The sequence below is a fragment of the Cetorhinus maximus genome, chromosome 1, assembly GCF_964194155.1.
Source record: "Cetorhinus maximus chromosome 1, sCetMax3.hap1.1, whole genome shotgun sequence".
Taxonomy (NCBI): domain Eukaryota; kingdom Metazoa; phylum Chordata; class Chondrichthyes; order Lamniformes; family Cetorhinidae; genus Cetorhinus; species Cetorhinus maximus.
The window spans coordinates 210,359,504-210,382,121 of NC_135879.1; the positions used below are offsets into that span (position 1 = coordinate 210,359,504).

Sequence of the window (22,618 nt, forward strand, 5' to 3'; positions counted from 1 at the left end):
CAATTCGCCAGGTTATTGTTCCCAGTAAAGTTCAAGTTGAAGCCCATCCCACCGGAACAGCTCTCCAGTACTGATGCCAATGCCCCATAAACATAAACCCATTCCTCCCACACCAATCTTTGAGCCACGCATTTAACTCCTTGTCTATATTTACCCTATGTCAGTTCGCCTGTGGCTCAGGTAGTGATCCTGAGATTATTACCTTGAAGGTTTTGCTTTTTAATTCAGCTCCTGTTCAAATTCTTTCAGCAGAACCTCCATTCTGGTCCTATCAACGTCGTTGGTACCAACGTGGATAACGACAACTGGATCTCTCCCCTCCCAATTCAAGTCCCTCTCCAGCCCTGAGGAGATGTCCTTCACTCTGGCACCAGGCAGGCAACACAGCCTTTGGGACTCATGCTCATGGCTGCAGGGAACAGTATCTATCTCCCTAATTATACTGTCCCCCTACCACTACTACTTTCCTATTTCCTCCCCCTACTTGAATGGCTGGCTCTCTGTACCACAGTGCCATGGTCAGTTCGTTCATCCTCCCTGCAGTCCCTGCTCTCATCCACACAGCTTGCAAGAACCTCGTAACTGTTGGACAATTTCAGGGGCTGAGGCTCCTTGAACACTACTCCCTGGGTCCCCATACCCGCCTCACCTGCAGTCACACCCTCCTGTCCCTGATCACAGACCAAATTCAAATTATCAACTTGTGGGGTGTGTCCAGAGGTGAGGTGAGAGTGACTGCCCTTGTAATCAAGGCAGCATTTGACAGTATGCCATCAAAGTGCCCTAGCAAAACTGGAGTCAATGCGAATCTGGGGGAAAACTCTCCACTGATTGGAGTCATACCTAGCACAAAGAAAGATGGTTGTGGTTGTTGGAGGTCAATCATCTCAGTTCCAGGACATCACTGCAGGAGTTCCTCAGGGTAGTGTCCTAGGCCCAACCATCTTCAGCTGCTTCATCAATGACCTTCCTTCCATCATAAAGGTCAAAAGTGGGAATGTTCGCTGATGATTGTACAATGTCCAGCACCATTTGTGGCAACTCAGATACTGAAGCAGTCCATGTCCAAATGCAGCAAGACCTGGACAATACCCTGGCTTGGGCTGGTAAGTAACAAGTAACATTCACACTACACCAAGTGCCCAACAATGACCATCTAATTTTCAGCTATTCAAAGACACTCCGTAACTGCAGTTTCTCACCAACCAATGAACTTATGGTTTTCGTGTGGTGTCTCTGTTTTTGAAGCTTAGCCAGCTTCCAAGTACGTCAGGTCGGATTCCCTCTGCTCCCCAAGCCTCTTAACCATCTAAAAATATTCTGCTTTTCTATTATGCCAAATGAAATGGATAACTTCCTGTGGAGTTTTTATTCTTCAAAAGGAATGTATACTCATTGAAAATTATGATTTTTTTTCAATGTTTGTCATTGCTAATCTACCGTGACGAAGCAATTGAGCTGAGAGAGCATGACCGATTTCAGTTCAGATGGGGAATTGTTAGAATCTTTATAGAGTATCTTATAAGCAAATATGCTCCTCTACTTAACTGAATCCATTAGCTTTGAATTTTATTGCATACCAACACAAAAATATTGAAAACTGTTTCATTAGTTCAGTAATAAACAAATACAGACAAAAACCAATTCATAATACATGGACAATCAGTAAATCTGCCAACATGGTTAATATTCAATGTAAAGGTTCCATGAAGAAAAGTTGAGAAAACACAAAAACCCTCCATCTTATACAGGGAATGAGGAATTAAAAGACATGGGGGAAAAAAAAATCAATATCGTTCCAAACAGTTAACACCGATCATCAATAAATAAACTCTTTACCACACAAGTATTTCCTTCAGTGCATTTGATTCTGATAACAGCATTTTCTTTAAATCACTGGCAAGTTTTAGATAAATAGGACTTTGTAATCATCGGAATAGATATGAAAAAAATTCTAATTCCAATCCTGCATTTGAATTGTAAGTGCTCTCGACCTTTCTGGTCTCCTTGGGGACATCTACTTCTCGTTTCATTATTTCCTGGGAGAAGAGTAACATCACTAATTCGTGTTGCTAGTCTTCAAAAGTATTACAGTATTCCACTTCAAAAGGTGCTGCTCTCAAAATTGTACATCAACACTTCATAACAGGTATAGATACATTTATCAGGTCCACTCAATTACCATCAAACATACTAAAAAGCAGAATGTTCCTACTGGAGCTAGGCAAAGTACCACTTCTCACTCAAGTGGATGTACCTCCCTACATATCAGCTCAAGCAATGGATATTATCATGTGGAAAAGCTGTGACATAGGGTCAGACAGAATATGTGCATTGAAATAGCCCAACAAAACTTGCCAACATATTGGCAGAATAATTAATATTGCATTCTTATAACCAACAGTTTAGTACTCAAAAATGACAAGCAAAGCTATCCCTTTGAATGTAACAACTGACTGATACATTATGATCGAGAACAAAATAGTGAAGACACTAGAAATCTGGAAAAGAAACAAATGCTGGAAATTCTCAGTCAAGCAGCATTGATGGAGACTGGAACAGAGAAACATTAGTTCTGTTTCTCCACAGATATTGTTTGACCTGTTGAGTATTCTTAGCATTTTGTTTTTATCTTGCATTCCTGATGTATATTGGCATTCAGGTTTGTCATGTCGAATCATATTTTGGATACTATATGTAAAAAAAACCAGAACCCCAAGCATAAGTTCCAATAATTAAGTCTGCTTTCAAAAATGTTATTTTATCATTTTCTATACACTTGCCACCCTCACACACCCAACATATAAAGTGAACAGGTTCAGAATTTAAGATAGAAGAAAATAATGATGTAGCTAATGCTTTCCTGATCCCTTAGCAGTAACAAAGTAGATAGCAGGTTTTTTTTTAAAATGCAGGCCAAGGTAATGCAGCACTGAACTTAGCCGCAGGAATCTAGATGCTGAGCCAAGTCAGAAACTTGTGAATTCAAGCCCCACTTCAGGATTTGAGCACATAATCAACAGAGAATCAGGTACTACTGCTTTGTTGGAGGAGTCAACTTTCAAATGAAAGTTGGTTTGCAAATTGGCAACTGCATTTTCCTACAGAACAGTGGCTATACTTCTGAAGGATGAATTGGCTGTAAAGAATTTTGGGACATCAGGCAGTGAAAAACACCATATACACACAAGTTCTTTCTTTCTTCGAAAGAAGTTGAATATTTCCAATGAATACTGGTTAATGGAAGTTGAAAAAGGGATTAAGTTAGCAAAACTATTTCCTATGATACAAAGAGAGAGTCTGGCAAGCTAGGAGATGATCCTCTGCCAGCTGAAAAAAAAAAATCAGATAATTAGTGGATAGACACTTTAGCAGGAATTTGTTAAACATGGCATATGATTACAAAATAGGTAGCTTTGTTGCAGACTCTGGCCAATCATAAATGTCTGGAAGGAACGACTCATAGTCCGTCTTCCACACCCTGGACAGAAAAAACCCTTCTTTGTCCTTAGGCTCTGGGAACTCGAATGCTAGGTTGTTTGCATATAAGTACTCCGTAACCTAGAACAAACATAAACAAATTAAAACTTACATGCAGCAGCAGAATATGCCAAGGGTATGATACCTGTAATTATATGGTTGCAAGATCGATTTTCTATGAAAAGTGTAAATCACTAATGGAAAGGAGAAACAAAAGAAAAATTGCAAAATATGACGGTTAGAAAAGCATCAGGAGAACAGGGAAACAATGATCTCCCCTGTGGGATAGCAGCGATGTCAAACAAGTAAAACACATACAAGAATACTCTGAGACAGCATACCAGATTATCCTTCACTTAATCATTTTACACAGAGTGAAATAAAGATTGAGATATAGACTTGGGTTTAAAAGTAGAAATTGAAATATTAAACTTGAAAAAAAGTAACCATTTAAAAAAGTTTTGGAAGACTTTATTATCATAAGGAGAAATTTGACATTCCGCAATATAAAATTCGTTTTTCAGGGACAGAGAGTTTGTTAATTATGAACTACCGTTAAAAACATCTAATTCAACAAATGTGGAAGACAAGTTTATGGAATGTATGCAAGATGGTTTTTTGATCAATATGTCAAGGAACCAAGTAGGGAACATGCTATTTTTGATATACTGTATGGGAAAGGATTAAATAACTTTGTAATAAAGGGATCTCTAGGGAAGAGTGTTCAAGAATTCTGAGGTTAAAAGTGATTTAGTTTACTCCTAATATCCACCCTTACCTGGTTTAGCCTACATGTGACTCCAGATCCACAGCAATTGTGGTTGACTCTTAATTGCCCTCTGAAGTGACCCAGCAAGCCACTCAGTTGAAGGGCAATCAGGGATGGGCAACAAAATGCTGGTCTTGCCAGCAATGCCCACATCCCATGAACGAGTAAAAAGTTCTAAACCAGGGTCTAAAATCTAAACAGAAACTACTTGGGTATGAGGGGCAAGATGGTCAATGTAGACTGGGAAACTACATGAAGAGATATGAAAGTAGGCAAGCAGTGGCTAGCATTTATGTAACAAATATACTTTCCGTAAGGCACAAAACCGCATAGCAAAAGTGCTCTAACCATAGCTAATAACAGGAGTTAAAGATAGTATTAGATCAAAGGAAAAGGCTTATACTGGTGTCAAAAAGAGTAGGTCTGAGGATTGGAAGAATTTTAGAATTCAGTAAAGAGCACCAAAACATCGACACAAAAAGAAAAAAATGAGAGAGCAGGCCAGCAATAAAAATATATTGTAGAAGTTTCCAAAGGTACATAAAGAGGAAGAGATAAATTAAAGTAAATATAGGCCCATTAGAGACAAACACAGGTGGCAAAAGTTATAATGGAGGATAAGGAAACGGCGCAGATATTAAACCAGTACTTTCTATCTGTGCTCGGTAGAAGACACAAAAGCATTCCAGAAATAATGGGAAATCAAGCATTTAGTGAGAATGAGGAACTTAAAGAAATCAGTATATGTAAAGAACTAGCACTGGAGAAATTAGTGGGACTAAGTGACAACAAATCCCCTGGACCTGACGGCTTGCATCATAGGGTTTTAAAAGATGCAGCTGCAGGGATACTGGATGCATTAGTTTTGATCTTCCAGAATTCCTTAGATTCTCAAACAGCTTCCAAGAATTGCAAAGTAGTAAACTTAACCTTGCTTTTTAAGATAGGAGAGAGAAAATGAAGAACTATAGGTTTTCCAGTATTTTCTGTTTTTGTTTCAGATTTCCAGCATCCGCAGTATTTTGCTTTTAACTATAGCTGATTAGTACATGGCAAAATGCTAGAATTTATTATTAGGGACACGGCAGCAAGGCACTTAGAATATCACAATGACAAAGCAGAGTCAATACAGACTTATGAAAGGCAAATAGTATTAAGCCCAGGGATACTATACTTTATTAACTGCTCTCTCCACCTGTCCTGCCACCTTTAATGATCTATGCAGATCCCTGTCTTCAACATTCATAGCCTCTTGAGAATGTGTGTTCTGTTTTTCCGCTACCTTTTGTGTGAAAAAGTGCTCCTTGATTTCACTCCTATTTGGCCCACCTCTAAATTTAGGTTTATGCTGCCTTGTTCTGGACTCCCCCATGAGATAATGTGATGCACAGAGAAACTATTAAATGCCATAATCATTTTAAATATCTCCACTGGAAAAGGCCTTCAGCCTTCTGGACACAGGCTAGGTTTATGCAACTGGTCCTCAATTTAGCTTTTTTTAAGCCCTGATGTCATTCTGGTCAATTTGCAATGTGGCTCTTCCAAAAACAGCACATCTTCCCTGAGCTTCAGTGCCTGTACACCAGATGGAGTATGACTAAGGCTCTGTGCAACTGAAGCACAACTTGCTCATTTTTGATTTCTTAATCCACACAAGATAAAGGCCAACATTCCATCAGTCATTTTGATTACCTTTTGTAACTGAGATGTAACTAGGTTTTTAATGGCATGCCAAGTTCATAATTAACAACCTCTCTGGCCCTGAAAAACGAATTTTATATCTGGTTAAACAGCTACTCAAATCCCTTTGCTCCTCCACAGCTCCTGGTCTTTTAACATGATGAAAATATGTGCACTCCTCTACATAGGTTTTTGAAAGAAAAAGGTAAGGAAATCACAAATTTTGTAAAAATTGAATATTTGTATTAAAAAATTGGAAGTATGAAAAAATCTGTGCCCTCATATATTCAAAACAATACATTAACCATTCTACCATAAGGTTGGCTAAATGTTGTATCTTAAAAAAAATCAAAAATACTCATTAGTGATGGATTCCCATCACTCTAATGAGAAGAGAGTCTAAGCATAGACAGAAATAATGCATCAGGAAAAACAAAACTCACCATTTTCTAACCCCAGAATTTTATTCCTCCCACACGAAAAAATACAGACATCAAAAACTGCACAACAGTGGACCTGTACAATACAGTCAATGGACGCACACTTGCCAATTTGAGGGTCCCAGTGGTTTCATCCTTGCAATCACTTTTTATATAGTAAATAAAATGTGTACACTTCCAGGTAATAAGGATACTCACCTTACTTGCAGTTTTGATGGAGACTTCACGAATCTTAGATAGGGGTGGATAAAGGCTTCCTTGGGCTAATTCATCATTGGTCACCTGCTCAGCCAGTGCCTGCAGGAAAATTAAATGAGGAATTGTAGCACAAATACAAAACACAAACTAACCATTTTACTATACTGCAGCCCTAGTGGATTTCAGGAAGGTACTGCTGACATTTTGCCATTGACTAAATGGATTCAACAATAAATCAATTACTTCTAATTACTGGAATTATAATTAATGAGTTCACTAATATTCACTTAAATTTACTTGGCCTCAGCTTTAACTTCAGGTGGGCAGTGAGTAGCAGAAAATAGCAGAATCGGCTTCCAGAGCTGCCTCTCAAGGGTTTTGCATTTGTCAAGGGCAGGGCCAATGTAACACCCTTATTCAAAAAGGGAGGGAGACAAAAAACAGGTAACTATAGGCCAGTTATCTTAGCATCTGTCATTGGGAAAATGTTGGAGTCTATTATAAAGGATGCGATAGCAGAGAATTCAGAAATACATAATCTAATCAAGCAGAGTCAGCATGGCTTCATAAAGGCGAAATCATGCCTAACAAATTTATTAGAATTCTTTGAGGAGGTAACAAGCAGGATAGATAAAGGGGAACCAGTAGATGTAATATATTTGGATTGCCAAAAGGCGTTCAATAAGGCACCACAAATAAGGCTGCTTAATAAGACAAGAGCCCACGGTGTTGGGGATAGTATATTAGCATAGATAGAGGATTGGTTAACTAATAGAAGACAGAGTTGGGATAAGAGAGGCATTTTCAGGATGGCAACCTGTAACTAGTGGAGTGCTACAGGGATCAGTGCTCGAACCACAATTATTTACAATATATATTAATGACTTGGATAAGGGAAGTGAATGTACTATTGCCAAGTTTGCGGATGACAAAAATAGGAAGGAAGGCATGTGTTGAGGCTAATACAAGGAGTCTACAGAGGGATATAGACAAGTTAAGTGAGTGGGCAAAAACTTGGCAGATGGAATATAATGTGCAAAAATGTGAGGTTATGCACTTTGGCAGGAATAGAGGAGCTGAATATTATTTAAATGGAGAAAGACTGCAGAAGACTGCAGCACAGAGGGATTTGGGAGTCCTTGTGCATGAATCCAAAAAGCTAACATACAAGTTCAACAAGTATTAGGGAAGGCAAATGGAATGTTGGCCTTTATTTCAAAGGGAATGGAGAATAAAAATAGTGAAGTCTTGCTAAAACTATACAAGGCACTAGTTAAGACACACCTAAAATAATGTGAACAGTTTTGGTCCCCTTATTTAAGGAAAGATGTACTGGCATTGGAAGCAGTCCAGAGAAGGTTCACTAGGTTGATCCTGGGGATGGAGGGATTTTCTTATGAGGAGAGGTTGAGTCTGTACTCATTGGAGTTTAGAAAAATGAGAGGCGACCTTATTGAAACATAAGATTCTTAGGGGGCATGACAGGGTAGATGCTGAGAGGTTATTTCCCCTTTGGGAGAGTCTAGGACCAGAGGGCATAATCTCAGAGTAAGGGAGCACTCATTTGAAAACTGAGATGAGGAGGAATTTCTTCTCTCAGAGGGTAGTCAATCTGTGGAATTCTTTACCGCAGAGGGCTATAGAGGCTGGGTCGTTAACTATATTCATGGCTGAGATGGTCAGATTTTTAAACAGTAAGGGAATCAAGGGTTATGGGGAAAAGGCAGGAAAATTATCAGATTAAATTATCAGCTCAGCCATGATCTCATTGAATGGCAGAGCAGACTTGATGGGCCAAACGGCCTACTTCTGCTCCTACGCCCTATGCCTTCCCCTGCCCAGACCCCAAAAATCATAGACTTAACCCTTCTTTTCCCCCCAGTAGGTACTCAATGACTTTTATCCGGTGGGAAAACCACAGCGGCTTCCCTGCTTAGGCCTATTAAAAATTAAATCTGGTCCCTATTACATCACTGCACTTGACATGTAAATGAGAAGAGGCACACAGCCAGCTTTGGGTAGTTGCACTGAGTAGTCACTCAGTACCTTTAACTACAAGGTTAAAATCTCCGTGGGATCCTAGTGTTTTTCAGTTCACGAAGTAAAATGGGTACTTTTAACTGCCCCCAGCCCATTTTATGCTTGACAGCCAAGGTTAAGAGTGGAGTGGATTTGTGGTAGATGTACCACAAGAATAGTTAGTGTAGGAAATTGATATCGGTGGCTCTCCAGAGAGAGAACTTTTTAAAAAATTATAATAAAACGATCCAACTTAAAAGGCCTTTCTGCACATTTAAACTCACCCTAGGGGCAGAATTTTTCCGTTGGTGAGTTGGGGGCAGGGCCCACTCACCGACGCGGGATGATGTCGGGGGAAACCCCTGACATCATCCTGCTTCATTTAAATATTCAGGAAGGCGGGCGGACAGCGCGATCAGCTGTCCGCCCGCCGACCTGTCAATGGCCAATTGAGGCCATTGACAGGGTAGTTAAACCGCTTAAAGGTCCTGCCCGTCCAACCTTAAGACTGGCGGGCAGGCCAGGAGCCCCAGCGGGCTTCTGAAAAAAACATGAAACCTCATCCAACGGCGGGATGAGGTTTCAAGTCTGTTTTTAAAAAGTTTAATAAAATTTTTGTGATATTTATTAACATGTCCCATCTCGCGTGACATTGTCACATGAGGTGGACATGTTAATATTTTTTTTATTTTTCATTTTTAAAGTTTCAAACACTGTCAGCGCTCTCCCTGAGGCAGCACTTAGTCTCAAGGAGTGTGCGCTCTTTCACACGCATGCGTGAAAGAGCGCACTCAGAGTTGGAGAATCCCTTCCCCCCTGCACAGGAAGTGCATAGCGCTTCCTGTCAGGCGGCCCTTAATTGGCCCGCCCACTTAAAACGGCGGCGGGGCCCATTGCCGCCCAGCCGGTGGGGCCCACCCGCTCATCAAGGGCAAAATTCTGCCCTAGGTTAGGGCTAAGATACATTGTTTGGCTAGAGTAGTGGGAGCTTAACACATATCTTTTAACCCGGGAGTGATTGTTGCTGGCACTAGATACCTGAAATTATTTTATTCCTCAACACAAAATAATCCCAGTGACAGCTGGAAACTGGCCACTGGTTGAGATTGAAGATATTTAGCCTCTGGTTAGGGTGCCTATATTAAACCTTTATCTCGACCAGGATTTCTATCAGCTAAGGTTAAATCACAGATGCCTTGCAGGAAAAAACATTGCCTCTCCAAGTCCACATATTGCAGGTTTTTTTTGTTTTCACCACAAACCTTTGCAGCTTCCAAGAAAATTTGACTGGTGATATTACGAACCCCAATAAGGATTACAGCCAGCGCCACACCTGCAACCAAGACAGATAATTTCAGTGACAGCATTCTTATTGCACCAAAGCTATATGCTAGGGGGTAGGAACCCTGCACAGCTGTTCACGTTTGGGAAAAATTTAGAATGTATTATCACACAGTGCATCTTATTTAAGCCCACTTTCTTAATCAGAGCATTGTAACCAGATACAAAAACAAAATCCTGTGGGTGCTGGAAATCTTCAGCAGGTCAGGTACATGTGTGAAATGAGAAGTAAAGTTTACGTTTCGGGTCAATGACCTTTTATCAGAACTGGAAGATGTTAGAGGGCTAACAGATTTTAAGAAAATATAGGGGGTGGAGTGAAGAACAAATGGGAAAGTCTGAGATAGGGCAGGAGGCAGAAGAGATTAAATGACAAAAGAGATAATGGTGCTATACAAAAGGAGATGGTAATAGGACAAGTTAAGAAAGAAACAATGGGCCCATAGGACGTGTAAATGGAAAGAATTCTCTCATCTTCTGCCTAATCAGACTTTTCCTCTTTTTTTCACACTCCATCATCCTTTCCTTTCCTCTGTACCTGCTTAAAACCTGTTAGATCTCTAACCTTTTCCAGTTGTTGAAACGTCACAGAACTGAAACAATAACTCTTTTCCTCTCTACACCATGCTGCCTGATTTACTATTTGTAGCATTATCCGTTTTAATTCCACGTAACTAAATGTTGTGTACGTAAAACAGTAAAAATTGAGTGACAGACTGTCAATGACAGTGCTATCAAGCGGCTCTTGCTCAGCCATAACATGTTCACTGATGTTTGGGTTCTGTCAGGGCCACTCAGCTCCTGATCTCATTACAGCCTTGGTCCAAACATGGACAACAGAGATAGAATGACTGCCCTTAACATCAAGGCAGCAATTGACCAAGTGTAGCATCAAGGAGTCCTAGCAAAATTGAAGTCAATGGGAATCTGGCGGAAAACTCTCCACTGGCTGGAGTCATACCTAGCACAAAGGAACATGGCTGTGGTCATTGGAAGTCAATCATCTCAGTCCCAGGACACCACTGCAGGAGTTCCTCAGGGTAGTGACCTAGGCCCAACCATCTTCAGCTGCTTCATCAATGACCTTCCCTCCATAAGGTCAGAATCGGGAATGTTCACGGATGATTTCACAATATTCAGCACCATTCACAACTCCTCAGATACCGAAGCAGTCTGTGTCCATATGCAGTAAGACCTGGACAATATTCATACTTGGGCTGATAAGTGGGCAAGTAACGTTCAAGCCACACAAGTGCTGGGTAATGACCATCTCCAACAAGAGGGAGATCAATCATCTCCCCATGACATTACTACTGCTGAATTTCCCCACTATCAACATCCTAGGGTTACTATTGGCCAGAAACTGAAATGAACCAGCCATTTAAATACTGTGGCAACAAGAGGTCAGAGGCTAGAAGTCCTATGGCAAATAACTCATCTGATTCCTCATAGCCTGTCCACCATCTACAAGACACAAGATAGAATACTCTCCACTTGCATGGGCGAGTGCAGCTCCAACAACACAAGCAGCTTAAAACCATCCAGGGCAAAGCAGCCTGCTTGATTGGCACCCCAACCACAACCTTCAACACTGATTCCCCCCACCACCGATGCACAGTGGCAGCAGGGTGCATCATCTACATGATGCATTGCAGAAACTCATCAAGGCTCCTTCAACAGCACTTTCCAAACCTGCAACTCTACCTCTTAGAAGGACAAGGGCAGCAGGTGCATGGGAGCACCACCACCTGCAAGTTCTCCTTCAAGCCACACACCATCCTGACTTGGAACTATATCGCTGCTCTTTCACCGTCACTGGGTCAAAATTCTGGAACTCCCTTCCAAACAGCACTATGGGTGCACCTACATCACATGGACTGCAGTGGTTCAAGGCGGCAGCTCACCACCACCTCCTCAAGGGCAATTTTAATTCAAAAAGATTTACACTGCAGACAAGAATTTCCTAAAATATTAGTAAGTTAGTGATAGCGTTAGTTTTATGTCAGTGTTGCAATTCCTAGTTTATAAACTGCAAAAATACTTTGTAAGCTAATTCTTAGTTTCCTGTTGAGATCTACTGCCCAGTGCACTTCTAAATGTCATAAACAGAACAGATCCCCATTTGAAAGAGGAGACCCAAAATGGTGATTGAAAAATAGGCTAAAAACAAGGTCAAAAAATAAATCGTGCTCAACTCTCCGCATGCAAAAATCAACACCTATAGCACTCAGCTTTTAAAAAAAAGTTACTAAAAGAGGAAAAGTTAAGTTATTTGGTGGAGGTGAAGGAAAGCTTGATGGTACAAAAAGAAAAAAAGTATATTTATATAATACATTCCACGACTACCTGATGTCTCAGTGCTTTACAGTACTTTTTCAAACAGCTTCAAAAGAGGCATTCAAGAGGGCATTAGATGATTATTTGAATAGAAACAATGCACAAGGGTAAAGGGAAAAGGCAGGAGAATGGCACTAATGCTAATACGGAAGGCCGGTGCAGACACAGCAGACAAAATGGGCTGTAATATTGTGATTGTGAATCACTGTTGTAATGTAGGAACTCAAAAGTCTACTTGCATAACAAACTCCCACAAACAGCAATGTGATAATGATCAGTTAGTCTGTTTTTGTGATTGTTGATGGAGAGAGAAACATTCACCAGGACACCAGGGATAATTCTCCTGATCTTCTTCAATATAGTGTCATGAGATCTTTTACATCCACCCAAGCAGGCAGATGGAGCCTCTGTTTAACGTCTGAAAGGCAGCACCTCCGACAGTGCAGCGCTCCCTCAGTTCTGCGTTGGAATGTCAGCCTTGATTTTTTTACTCAAGCTCAGGAGTAAAGATCAAACTAACTAAAGAATTCAGACAAGATGGTGAGATTCTAAATCCAGAACAAAGATCTTTAAGGAGGCATAGGGCCAAATATGTCTCACTAACCAGGGAAAATGTAGGCATTATTTCCCTGTCCTGGGTAAAACACACGTCCATCTGGTAGAGTCACTGGGCGAAATGGACTGCCACTGGCAAAAAGGCATCTTCCCTGTCAAACAAACAAAAGATCAGTAACAAAGTCAGACAAGTTCTGTTTTTATTTTTAAAAAAGCAACAAGACGAAAAGTGGTTAAAATACTCCCCCCAACTCATTTATAAGCAGAGGGAGAAAGAAAAGACAACAACATACACTATGTAATGTTTTTACAACAGAAAACTAAAAACAATCTTTTGTCAGGCTCAGAGATTGAACACAAAGAGACCAAGACAAAGAACTTGCAGTTAGTTTAGGACCTTTCATGCACTCAGCAGCCCAGTCTTTCCGTGAAGTACTTTTGAGTTGTAGTCAGAAAACGTAGCGGCCGATTTACCACACCATCAATCCACAAAAAATTAGATAAATGACCTAACAATTTTAACGAAGGAATGCAAGAGGCAAGTTCAGACAATGGCTTAGATTTTTCAGTCGTAATGATGCGAAGCTGTCAGCATTCACAGTTATTCCTCCTTTAAAACAGACAACTTCTGGAAAGTTTTAAAAAATTATTCATGAGACATGGGCGTCGCTGGCTAGGTCAGCCTTTTCTGCCCTACCTTAATTGTCCTCAAGAAGGGGGTGGTGAGTGCCTTCTTGAACCCTGCAATCCTTGTGGTGTAGGTACACGTACAGTGTTGTTAGGGAGGGAGTTCCAGGATTTTGACCCAGCAACAGTGAAAGACCGGCAATATAGCTCCAAGTCAGGATGGGATGTGGCTTGGAAAGGAACTGCAGGTGGTGGTGCCCCTGTGCATCTGCTGCCCTTGTCCTTCTCAGTTCTAGAGGTCACAGGTTTGGGAGGTACTGTCAAAAGGGCCTTGATGACTTGTTATAGTGCATCTTGCAGATGGTAGACATTGCTGGCACTGTGCAGGGGTGGTGGAGGGAGTGGATGTTAAAGGTGGTGGATGGGGTGTCAATCAAGTGGGCTGCTTTATCTGGGATAGTGTCAAGCTTCTAGTGTTGAAGTTGCACTCATCCAGGCATGTGAAGCATATTTCATCACACTCTTGACTTGTGCTTTGCAGATGGTGGACAGGCCTTGGGAAGTCAGGAGGTGAGTTACTTGCCACAGAATTCCCAGCATCTGACCAGCTCTTGTAGCCAGTGTTTATATGGCTGGTCCAGTTCAGTTTCTGGTCAAAGGTAGCCCCCAGTATGTTGATAGTGGGGGCTTCAGTGAATGTAATGCCATTGAACGTCATGGGGATATAGTTAGATCCTCTCTTGTTGAAGATGGTCATTGCCTGGCACTTAAGTGGCAAGTGACATTCACCCCACAAATCAGCCCAAGTCTGAATATTGTTCAGGTCTTGCTACATATGGACTGATACTGCTTCAGTATCTGAGTTGTCACGAATGGTGAACATTATGCAATCATCAGCAAACATCCCCACTTCTGATGTTATGATGGAAGGAAGGTCATTGATGAAGCAGCTGAAGATGGTTGGGCTGAGGACACTACCCTGAGGAACTCCTGTAGTGATGTCCTGAGACTGAGATGATTGACTTGCAAAAACCACAATCACCTTCCTTTGTGCTCAGTATGACCCCAACCAGTGGAGAGTTTTACCTCGATTCCTATTGACTTCAGTTTTGCTAGGGCTCTCTGATGCCACACGGTCAAATGTTGCCTTGATGTCAAGGACAGCCACTCTCTCTTTTACATGTGGTCGCAAGCTCATCTCGGGGTTAAATATGACAAGGCGAAATTGATTCAAGATGCTTAAAGTGAAATCAACAAAAGTAGCAATCACTTTGAAGCACAGAAGTTGAATATTGCTGAAAGAAATGCTGTCAACACTTTTCATCTTGCACTCATCAGGACAGGCGCAAGAATGCCAAATTTCAAAGGGAACAATTTCTATTGTATGAGTAAAGGTGTGTTGATTGGTTGGCAAGTCAGCTTTGATTGGTCCAGGTGTTGCCATGGCTAATGCACCAGGAAGCTATTGTCCCCCATGCTTTTGATAATTCAAAAAAGGTGCAACATCTGGACATATTCCTTTTTCGATAAGTAGATGCAAAGTTTGCTACATTTGAATCTGCAGCTGCAAGGATTTCCTTAGACACCCGATGTGCTCCACCCCACGTTCAAATTGAAATGAAGCAGCCTAACAATCTATCTCTTCTCAGCATGCTAGTTGAGAAATCTGTTAATGTGGTCTCTATCACTGTCTACTGCAAACCTACCTTCGGTGGTCAATATATGCCTTGAGATTCCTTCAGCTCCACGCACTACAAGCCTAATCGGCAATCTCATAAATAGGGCCAAAGCCATTTGCTCACTGTGCAAATATGACACCGAAATAGTTTGCATCAAAGCTAACATGCTGGAAAATAGCTACCTCGATCAGATCATTCCTTGCTGTGTATGGCGCACACTAACAAATGGACCTCAGGCCGCCACTTTCAAACCTGAAAAATGTCCAGTCTATCTGGAATATTTGAGCAAAAGGGGAAGCTTCTCATTTCACAATGCTACTATGCAGTGGCAACACGAGTGGTGTTTTCCACTAACAGGATGATGTCATCAAACCAAAAAGGCATCTGCCGACCACACAAATGAGTAATGTTGTACATGAATCTCAGTGCTGGTGCAATTCCAGGTACATTGGCCATTCGTCGCAACAACTGGCAGGTCATACCAAATAGCATGCCCCTTTGGCTGCTCGCAACAGGCAGAGTACGAACCGTACTCAGCCAACCCATCCTTGCAAAAGTCAGGACTTAATGGCAGGGATTTTCTAGCCTTGTCGTGGGTGGGTCCCGTCGCGGGCGAGGCAGCGCCCCAGCCAGAAGTCCACCGACTTGCAGTGGGACCGGACAATCCCAGCAGCGGGAGGGTGCGGAAAATCCCGTCCAATGTCTAACATTTGATGTGATTCCGCGATTGTACAGCATTTGTGGAGCAATCCCAAGTGTGCTAAGAATTATACTAACAACCAATTTAAGATTATCAGTCGGGTTCAGAATGTAGCTCACTTAACACTTGCCAGAAGCTACATATATTCATGTGCATGGACCTAGACTCGAACTGCAGGCAAAAGTAATATGGCCAGACATTGCACCTTTTCTTGAATAATCAAAAGCACAGGGGGCAATAGCTCCCTGATGCATTTGCCATGGCAATGTCTCGACCAATCAGAGCCAATCTGCCAACCCATCAGCAGCCCTTTTCTCATGCAGTATAAATTATTGTTCCCTTTGAAAGTTGGCATTCTTGCATCTGTCCTGATGAGTGCAAAATGAAAAGCTCCAATAGCATGTCTTTTTTCAGCAATAAAAAGCAACATCTCAAAAAAAAAGCAGCAGCAATCGACCTAACATAATCAAGGTAGAGGAAACAGTGCCAGCACAACGCTAAAATGATAAGACACGGAAGGGGTGTTCCATTTAGAAATGCTGAAATTGAAAGTTGACAATGAGATTTGGAGCTGGACGAAGTGCAACAGAATTACCAGAAGAGAGAACAATTTGAGAGCAAAAAGCAGCAGAACCAGCACAAGGCCAACAAGAAGCAGAAAAAAACATTGCTACACCCTTGAACCATGGGTTCAAATCGTGCATTTAGTCATTGGGGTCTTGGCACACAGAATGGTATATTTTAACTCAAATCTTATCAACATTTGTAAGGAAGGAGATGATACTAAATCTTTTGTCACGCCCAAGACAACAAAAATAAATCAGCCAGACAATTAAGGTAAATGCATCATGGCAAATGCATCATTAAGTGTAAAATTAGATTATATGTTCAAATCTCTGGAGTAAAGCTTGAATCCTATGTATAGATTATAGTAGGAAGGGATTAAATATTACTTGATTATAAACAACTGAAAATCACAGACGACAAATTTATGTATTCTCTTTTGTAAACCTCCACTTAAGGGCATTTTTTTGGCATATGGAGTTTGAAAATTTGCCATAGTGTCAGTCATGGCTCAGCTGGCGGCACTCGCACCAAGTCACATGGTTCTGGGTTCAAATAGGACTCCAGGTTTGAGCACAAAAGTAAAAGCTGACATTCCAATGCAGTACTGAGGGAGTGCAACAATGTCTCTCGATGTGATGATAAACTACAGTTCCAGCTATCCCCTCAAATGGATGTAAAAGATCGTGTGGCACTATTTCGCAGAAAAGCAGGGGTTATTCCCTGGTGTCCTGGCCAATATTTACCCCTCAATCAAGATCACAAAAACAGATTATCCATTCATTATCACTGTGTTTGTGGCAGCCTGCTGCATTTCCTACATTACAACAGTGACTACGCTTCAGAAGTACTTCATTGGTTGTAAAGGGCATTGAGGAATCTGGTGTCATAAAAAGCACTGTATAAATGCAAGTCTTTCTTCTTGTATTCATTAAAATGAAAGAGTAATTTAGCCATGATACCTCTGTTAAAGTATATGCTTCATCTGCAGTACATTCGGCTTTATCTGTCGGATTACTTAGTGCAAAAATTATAGGACGTTCATTGATGCTTCCCATGGCACTAATCACTTCTTTGGTGAACAGTCTGCCAGCACCTGCTACTCCTGCCAAAAATAAATTGAACAAAGTCAACCTGAAATCTTTGGTGAGAGTGGGGAAAGAAAAAAAACAGACTAAAACTTGCTACGAACTGGAATTCTTTATAAAATGCCAATTGTACTGCTGTACATTTCTGGTTACTTTACAGATTCCAAACATTTGCAGATTTATTTTTATTTGCACAGTAACCCTTGAAAACGGGTTCAATGCAAAAATTAACATTTCCTCCAATTCACACCCTTTATTAGAATGTGAAGTTATAGTAAAGTCACAGCAAAATGAATATTATTGTGGTCAGAATTCAGAGTTTGCTCGCAGAGGAAGGTTTAAAATCATCTAGAAACAAAGTACAGAATTTGTATGCAATAGGGATTTAAAACTTTACTTTCACGTTTTAACAAAAACAAACTTGCAAAAGAATTGAAGTCATATTATTCGTATTTAATTTAGTCCCTAGTTTTGTACTATGTCCACTTTCCAATAGGTATCATTGAGAAAACCTGCAATATTTAAAATTCAACTTAAATATTTATTCACAACCGGAAGAAAAGGGCGTGCGGACACCAGACTATGCCTGAGTGAGAGGTCGATTGACTGAGGAGTTCGGAATTTGGTTTAGGTGGGAATTTGGTCACAGGGAAAAGAGGTCCTCCTCTTTCTATTTTTATCAGCCTCCAGTGGTTGGTGAGTTTCTTTCCTTCTCTCCAAGCTAGGCAAGTGCAACTTTCAATTCCTTTATCTGCGTAACTTATTAACTAATTGGCTAATTAAATAACTAAGATTGGAAAGAAATGGCAGGGCTGGTAGCGGAATGCTCTGCAAACCCGGACATCCATTTCTGCAGGAAGTGTCTGCAGCTTAGGCAACTTTGGCTCCGAGTTGCTGACATTGCGGGGCATCAGGGAAGGGGAAGAGTTACCTGGACACTTTGTTCCAGGAAGCAATCACTCCCCTTAGGTTAGGCAGAACCTTAGAGTTGGTTAGTGGTCAGGGACAGGAGAATGTGATGGCAAGTCAGGCAGGTATGGGGAGCCAGCATGTAGTGATGGAGGAGCTTCAGTCCCTGACTCTGTCCAACAGGTATGAGGTGCTTGATACCTGTGTAGGTAAGGACTACAAGGTGGATGAGCGTATTGACCATGGCACTAGGGTGAAGGATGCCATTCAAGTGGGTGGAACGAAGAGGAATATGGTAGTGATAGGAGAGAGTACAGTCAGGGGATAGATACTGTTCTCTGCAGTCAAAAGCTTGAGCCCAGGCGGCTGTGCTGCCTGCCTGGTGCCAGGGCTCTGGATATCTGCTCAGGTCTGGAGAAGAACTTACAGTAGGAGGTTGAGGATCCAGTGGTCATGGTCCATGTAAGTACCAACGACATAGGTAAGACTAGGAAAGCGGTTCTGCATAGAGGGAGTATGAGGAGTTAGGCACTAAATTAAAAAAGCAGAACCTCAAAAGGTAATAATCTCTGGATTATTACCTGAGCTACTTGCAAATTGCTGTAGGGTGAATAAGATTAAAGAGATGAATGCATGGCTTAAAGGTTGGTGTGGGTGAAATGGGTTTCAATTCATGGGCCAATGGCACCAGTACTGGGGAAAGAGGGAGCTGTACCATTGGGGTGGTCTGCACTTGAACTGTGCTGGGGCCAGTGTTCTAGCAAGTCGTATAACTAGGGAAGTAGAGAGGGCTCTAAACCACTAGAGGGTGCAAGGGATCATGTAGGGGAAGATTTAGTAAATTAAAGGGACATGACAAGGCAATAGATCAAGGAAGCAATGAAAGTAATGATAATCAGTAATGATAAGCAGGAAGGAGCAGTGGCTGCAAACTTAAATGTGCCAGCAGATAGGGCCAGTGTTTATAAAAACAGAAAAAAAAAAACTGAAATAAGGGCTCTGTATCTGAGTGCCTGCAGCATTTGCAATAAAACAGATGAATTGTCAGCTCACAAAACAATTCATATGTATGACCTGATAGCCATTACAGAGACTTGACTACAAAGAAACCAAAACTGGGACCTGAACATCCAAGGGTATGTGACATTCAGGAAGGACAGAAAGCTGGGAAAAGATGGTGAGGTAGCTCTGTTAATTAAAGAATGCATTAGTACTGTAATGAGAGGATCTTAGTTCTAAAGATCAAGATGCAGAATCAGTTGGGTGGAACTAAGAAACAACAAGTGGCAGAAACATTGCTGGGAGTTGCTTATAGGTCACCAAACAGCAGTGGTAATGTAAATCACAGTATAAATCAGGAAATTAGAAGTGTGTATAACTAGGAGGTTAATAGAGTAACCATGGAGGATTTCAATCTACATATAGACTGGGTAAACCTAATTAGTACCAATGTTGTGGAAGATAGATTCTTGGAACGTATGCAAGATGGTTTACTAGAGCAGTACATTGAGGAACAAACTAGGGAACAAGCTATTTTATATCTGTATTTAGAATGGTATTGTGCAATGAAAAAAGGCTAATTAATAATCTTGTTGTAAAGGAGCCTTTAGGAAAGAATGACTATAATATGGTACAATTTTACATTAAGTTGGAAAGGGATGTAGTTCAAATCAGTGACTAGGGCCTTAAATATAAACAAAGGAAACTATGCAGGTATGAGGGGCAAATTGGCTACAGTGGTTTGGGAAGCTGCGTTAAAAGGTATGACAGTAGACAGGCAATGGCTAACATTTAAAGAACTAATACATAGTTTACAACAAAAATATATTACTTTAACGTACAAAAACCCAGCAAGCGAAGTGTTCAAACTGTGGCTAATGAAAGGAATCGAGGATTGCATTTGATCAAGGGAAGAGGCATATAAAGTTTCCAAAAAATAGGTAAGCCTGAGAATTGGGAGCATTTTAGAATTCTGCAAAGGGGGAACCAAGAAAAAGATTAAGAAATTAAAAAAAAGAATATGAGTAAACTAGCAAGAAACAAAAATGGACAGTAAAAGCTTTTATAGGTATGCAAAAAAGAAAAGATTAGCCAAAAAAAAAAAAAGTGGGTCTATTACAAGTGGAGTGAGGAGAATTTATAAATGGAGAAATAAGGAAATGGCAGAGAAACTAAACAAATACTTTGTATCTGTCTTCACGGAAGAAAATACTAAAAACCTCCCAGAAATAATGGAGAATCAAGAGACTAGTGTAAATGAGGAGCTGCAAGATATCTGAATTAGTAAAAAAACAAAGTACTAGAGAAATTAGTAGGACTTAAAGTAGATAAATCCCCTGGATCTGATGATCTACACTCCAGAGTGTCTAGCAAGGGAAATTGATGGGATTAAACTGTTTATACTTCAATGCAAGGAGTATTACAAACAAGGTGAATGAGTTACGGGCACAGGTAGACACATGCCAGCAGGATGCCATTGCTATAACGGAGACCTGGCTAAAGGAGGGACAAAACTGGCAGCTTAATATCCCTGGTTATAGTCTTCAGACACGATAGAGTAGGAGATAAAAAAGGAGGGGTGGTAGCACAAATGGTTAAAGAATCAATTCCAGTTGTGAGAAGGGATGATATACTAAATGGGTCAACAAATGAGGCTTTATGGATTGAGCTTAGAAATAAAAAAGGGGCAGTCACACTACTGGGAGTATACTACAGATCCCCAAATAGTGAAAGGGAGATAGAAGAACAAATATGTAGGCAAGTTTCTGCTTGTAAGAACAAGAGGGCAATAATAGTAGGAGACTTCAACTATCCTAATATCAACTGGGATTCAAACAATATAAGGGGCACTGAGGGAGAAAAATTCATGCAGTGTGTCCAGGAAAATTTTTTCAACTAATTAATGACAAACCCAACGAGAGGAGATGCAATTCTAGACCTAGTCTTGGGGAATGAAGAAGGGCAAGTGGGTGAAGTGACAGTTGGCGACCATATCGGGGACAGTGATCACAATTCAGTTAGATTTAGCATTACCATGGAAAAGGACAGATAAGGCAGGAGTAAAAGTCTTGAACAAGGGAAGGCAATTTTTACAGAAATAAGAAGGGACTTGGCTGAGGTGGACTGGACAGCACTGCTGGAGGATGAAACATTGGAAAACCAGTGGGAAGCACTAAAAAGCGAGATCCTAATTGTACAACGTAGACATGTCCCCTACAAAAACAAGCGTGGTACTGCCAAATCTAGACCTCCCTGGTTTTTCTAGAGGAATACAGGGGAAGATCAAATAGAAAAAGAAAGTGTACAATGGGCACAAAGAACTAAGCACAGCAGATAGCCTAGACGAATATAGGAAGTGCAGGGACGAAGTAAAAAAGGAAATCAAAGAAAGGGCATGAAAAAAGATTAGCAAGTAAAGTTAAAGCTAACCCAAAGATGTTTTACCAATACACTAATGCTAAAAGGTTAGTTAAGGAAAAATTGGGACCTATCAGAGATGACGAGGAAACTTGTGTGTAAATGTAGAAGCTGTGGGAAGGGTTTTGAATGAATATTTTGACTCCGTGTTTACAAAGGAAAGGGAGGATGTAGATATAGTAGTCCAGGAGGAACACTGCGGTATATTGGACGGGATAGTCATAAAGAGAGAGGAAGTACTCGAAGGGTTGAAATCCTTGAAAGTTGATAAGTCACCAAGGCCAGATGGATTGTTTCCAAGGCTGCTGAAGGAAGTCAGGGAGGAGATAGCAGATGCTCTGAGGATGATTTTCCAATCTTCACTAGATACAGGAGAGGTACCGGGGGACTGGAGAAATGCAAACGTAGTTCCATTGTTTAAAAAAAAGGATCAAAGGAAATGCCAAACAATTATAGGCCAGTTAGTCTTACATCGGTGGTGAGCAAATTAGTAGAATCAATCCTGAGAGATAGGGTTAACTGTCATGTGGAAAGGCATGGACTAGTCAGGGATGGTCAGCATGGATTTGTTAAAGGGAGCTCTTAACTCACAAATTTGATTGAATTCTTTGAGGAAGTGACAAGAAGGGTTGATGAAGGTAGTGCAGTGGACGTTGTGTACATGGATTTTAGCAAGGCATTTAACAAGGTCCCACTTGGCAGATTGGTCAGGAAAGTAAAAACCCATGGGATTCAGGGTAATGTGGCAAACTGGATAAAAGGTTGGCTTTGTAACAGGAAACAAAGGGTAATGGTCGATGGATGCCCTTGCGAAT

General features: G+C 41.0%; 1 protein-coding gene across 7 annotated transcripts in view; it reads right to left on the minus strand.

The window, feature by feature from the left end:
• Positions 1 to 1,493: 1,493 nt before the first annotated feature.
• me2 (malic enzyme 2, NAD(+)-dependent, mitochondrial) overlaps positions 1,494 to 22,618 on the minus strand; it is a 94,197-nt gene continuing 73,072 nt past the window's right edge. For all 7 annotated transcript variants that reach the window (XM_078552449.1, XM_078552410.1, XM_078552419.1 and 4 more), the window contains 5 exons: positions 17,352 to 17,494; positions 12,869 to 12,971; positions 9,849 to 9,919; positions 6,568 to 6,666; positions 1,494 to 3,561 (listed from right to left, as the gene is read on the minus strand). In XM_078552449.1, the coding sequence (XP_078408575.1) occupies positions 3,400 to 3,561; positions 6,568 to 6,666; positions 9,849 to 9,919; positions 12,869 to 12,971; positions 17,352 to 17,494 (578 nt within the window). In that variant the 3' untranslated portion in view covers positions 1,494 to 3,399. The remainder of the gene's footprint in view (positions 3,562 to 6,567; positions 6,667 to 9,848; positions 9,920 to 12,868; positions 12,972 to 17,351; positions 17,495 to 22,618) is intronic.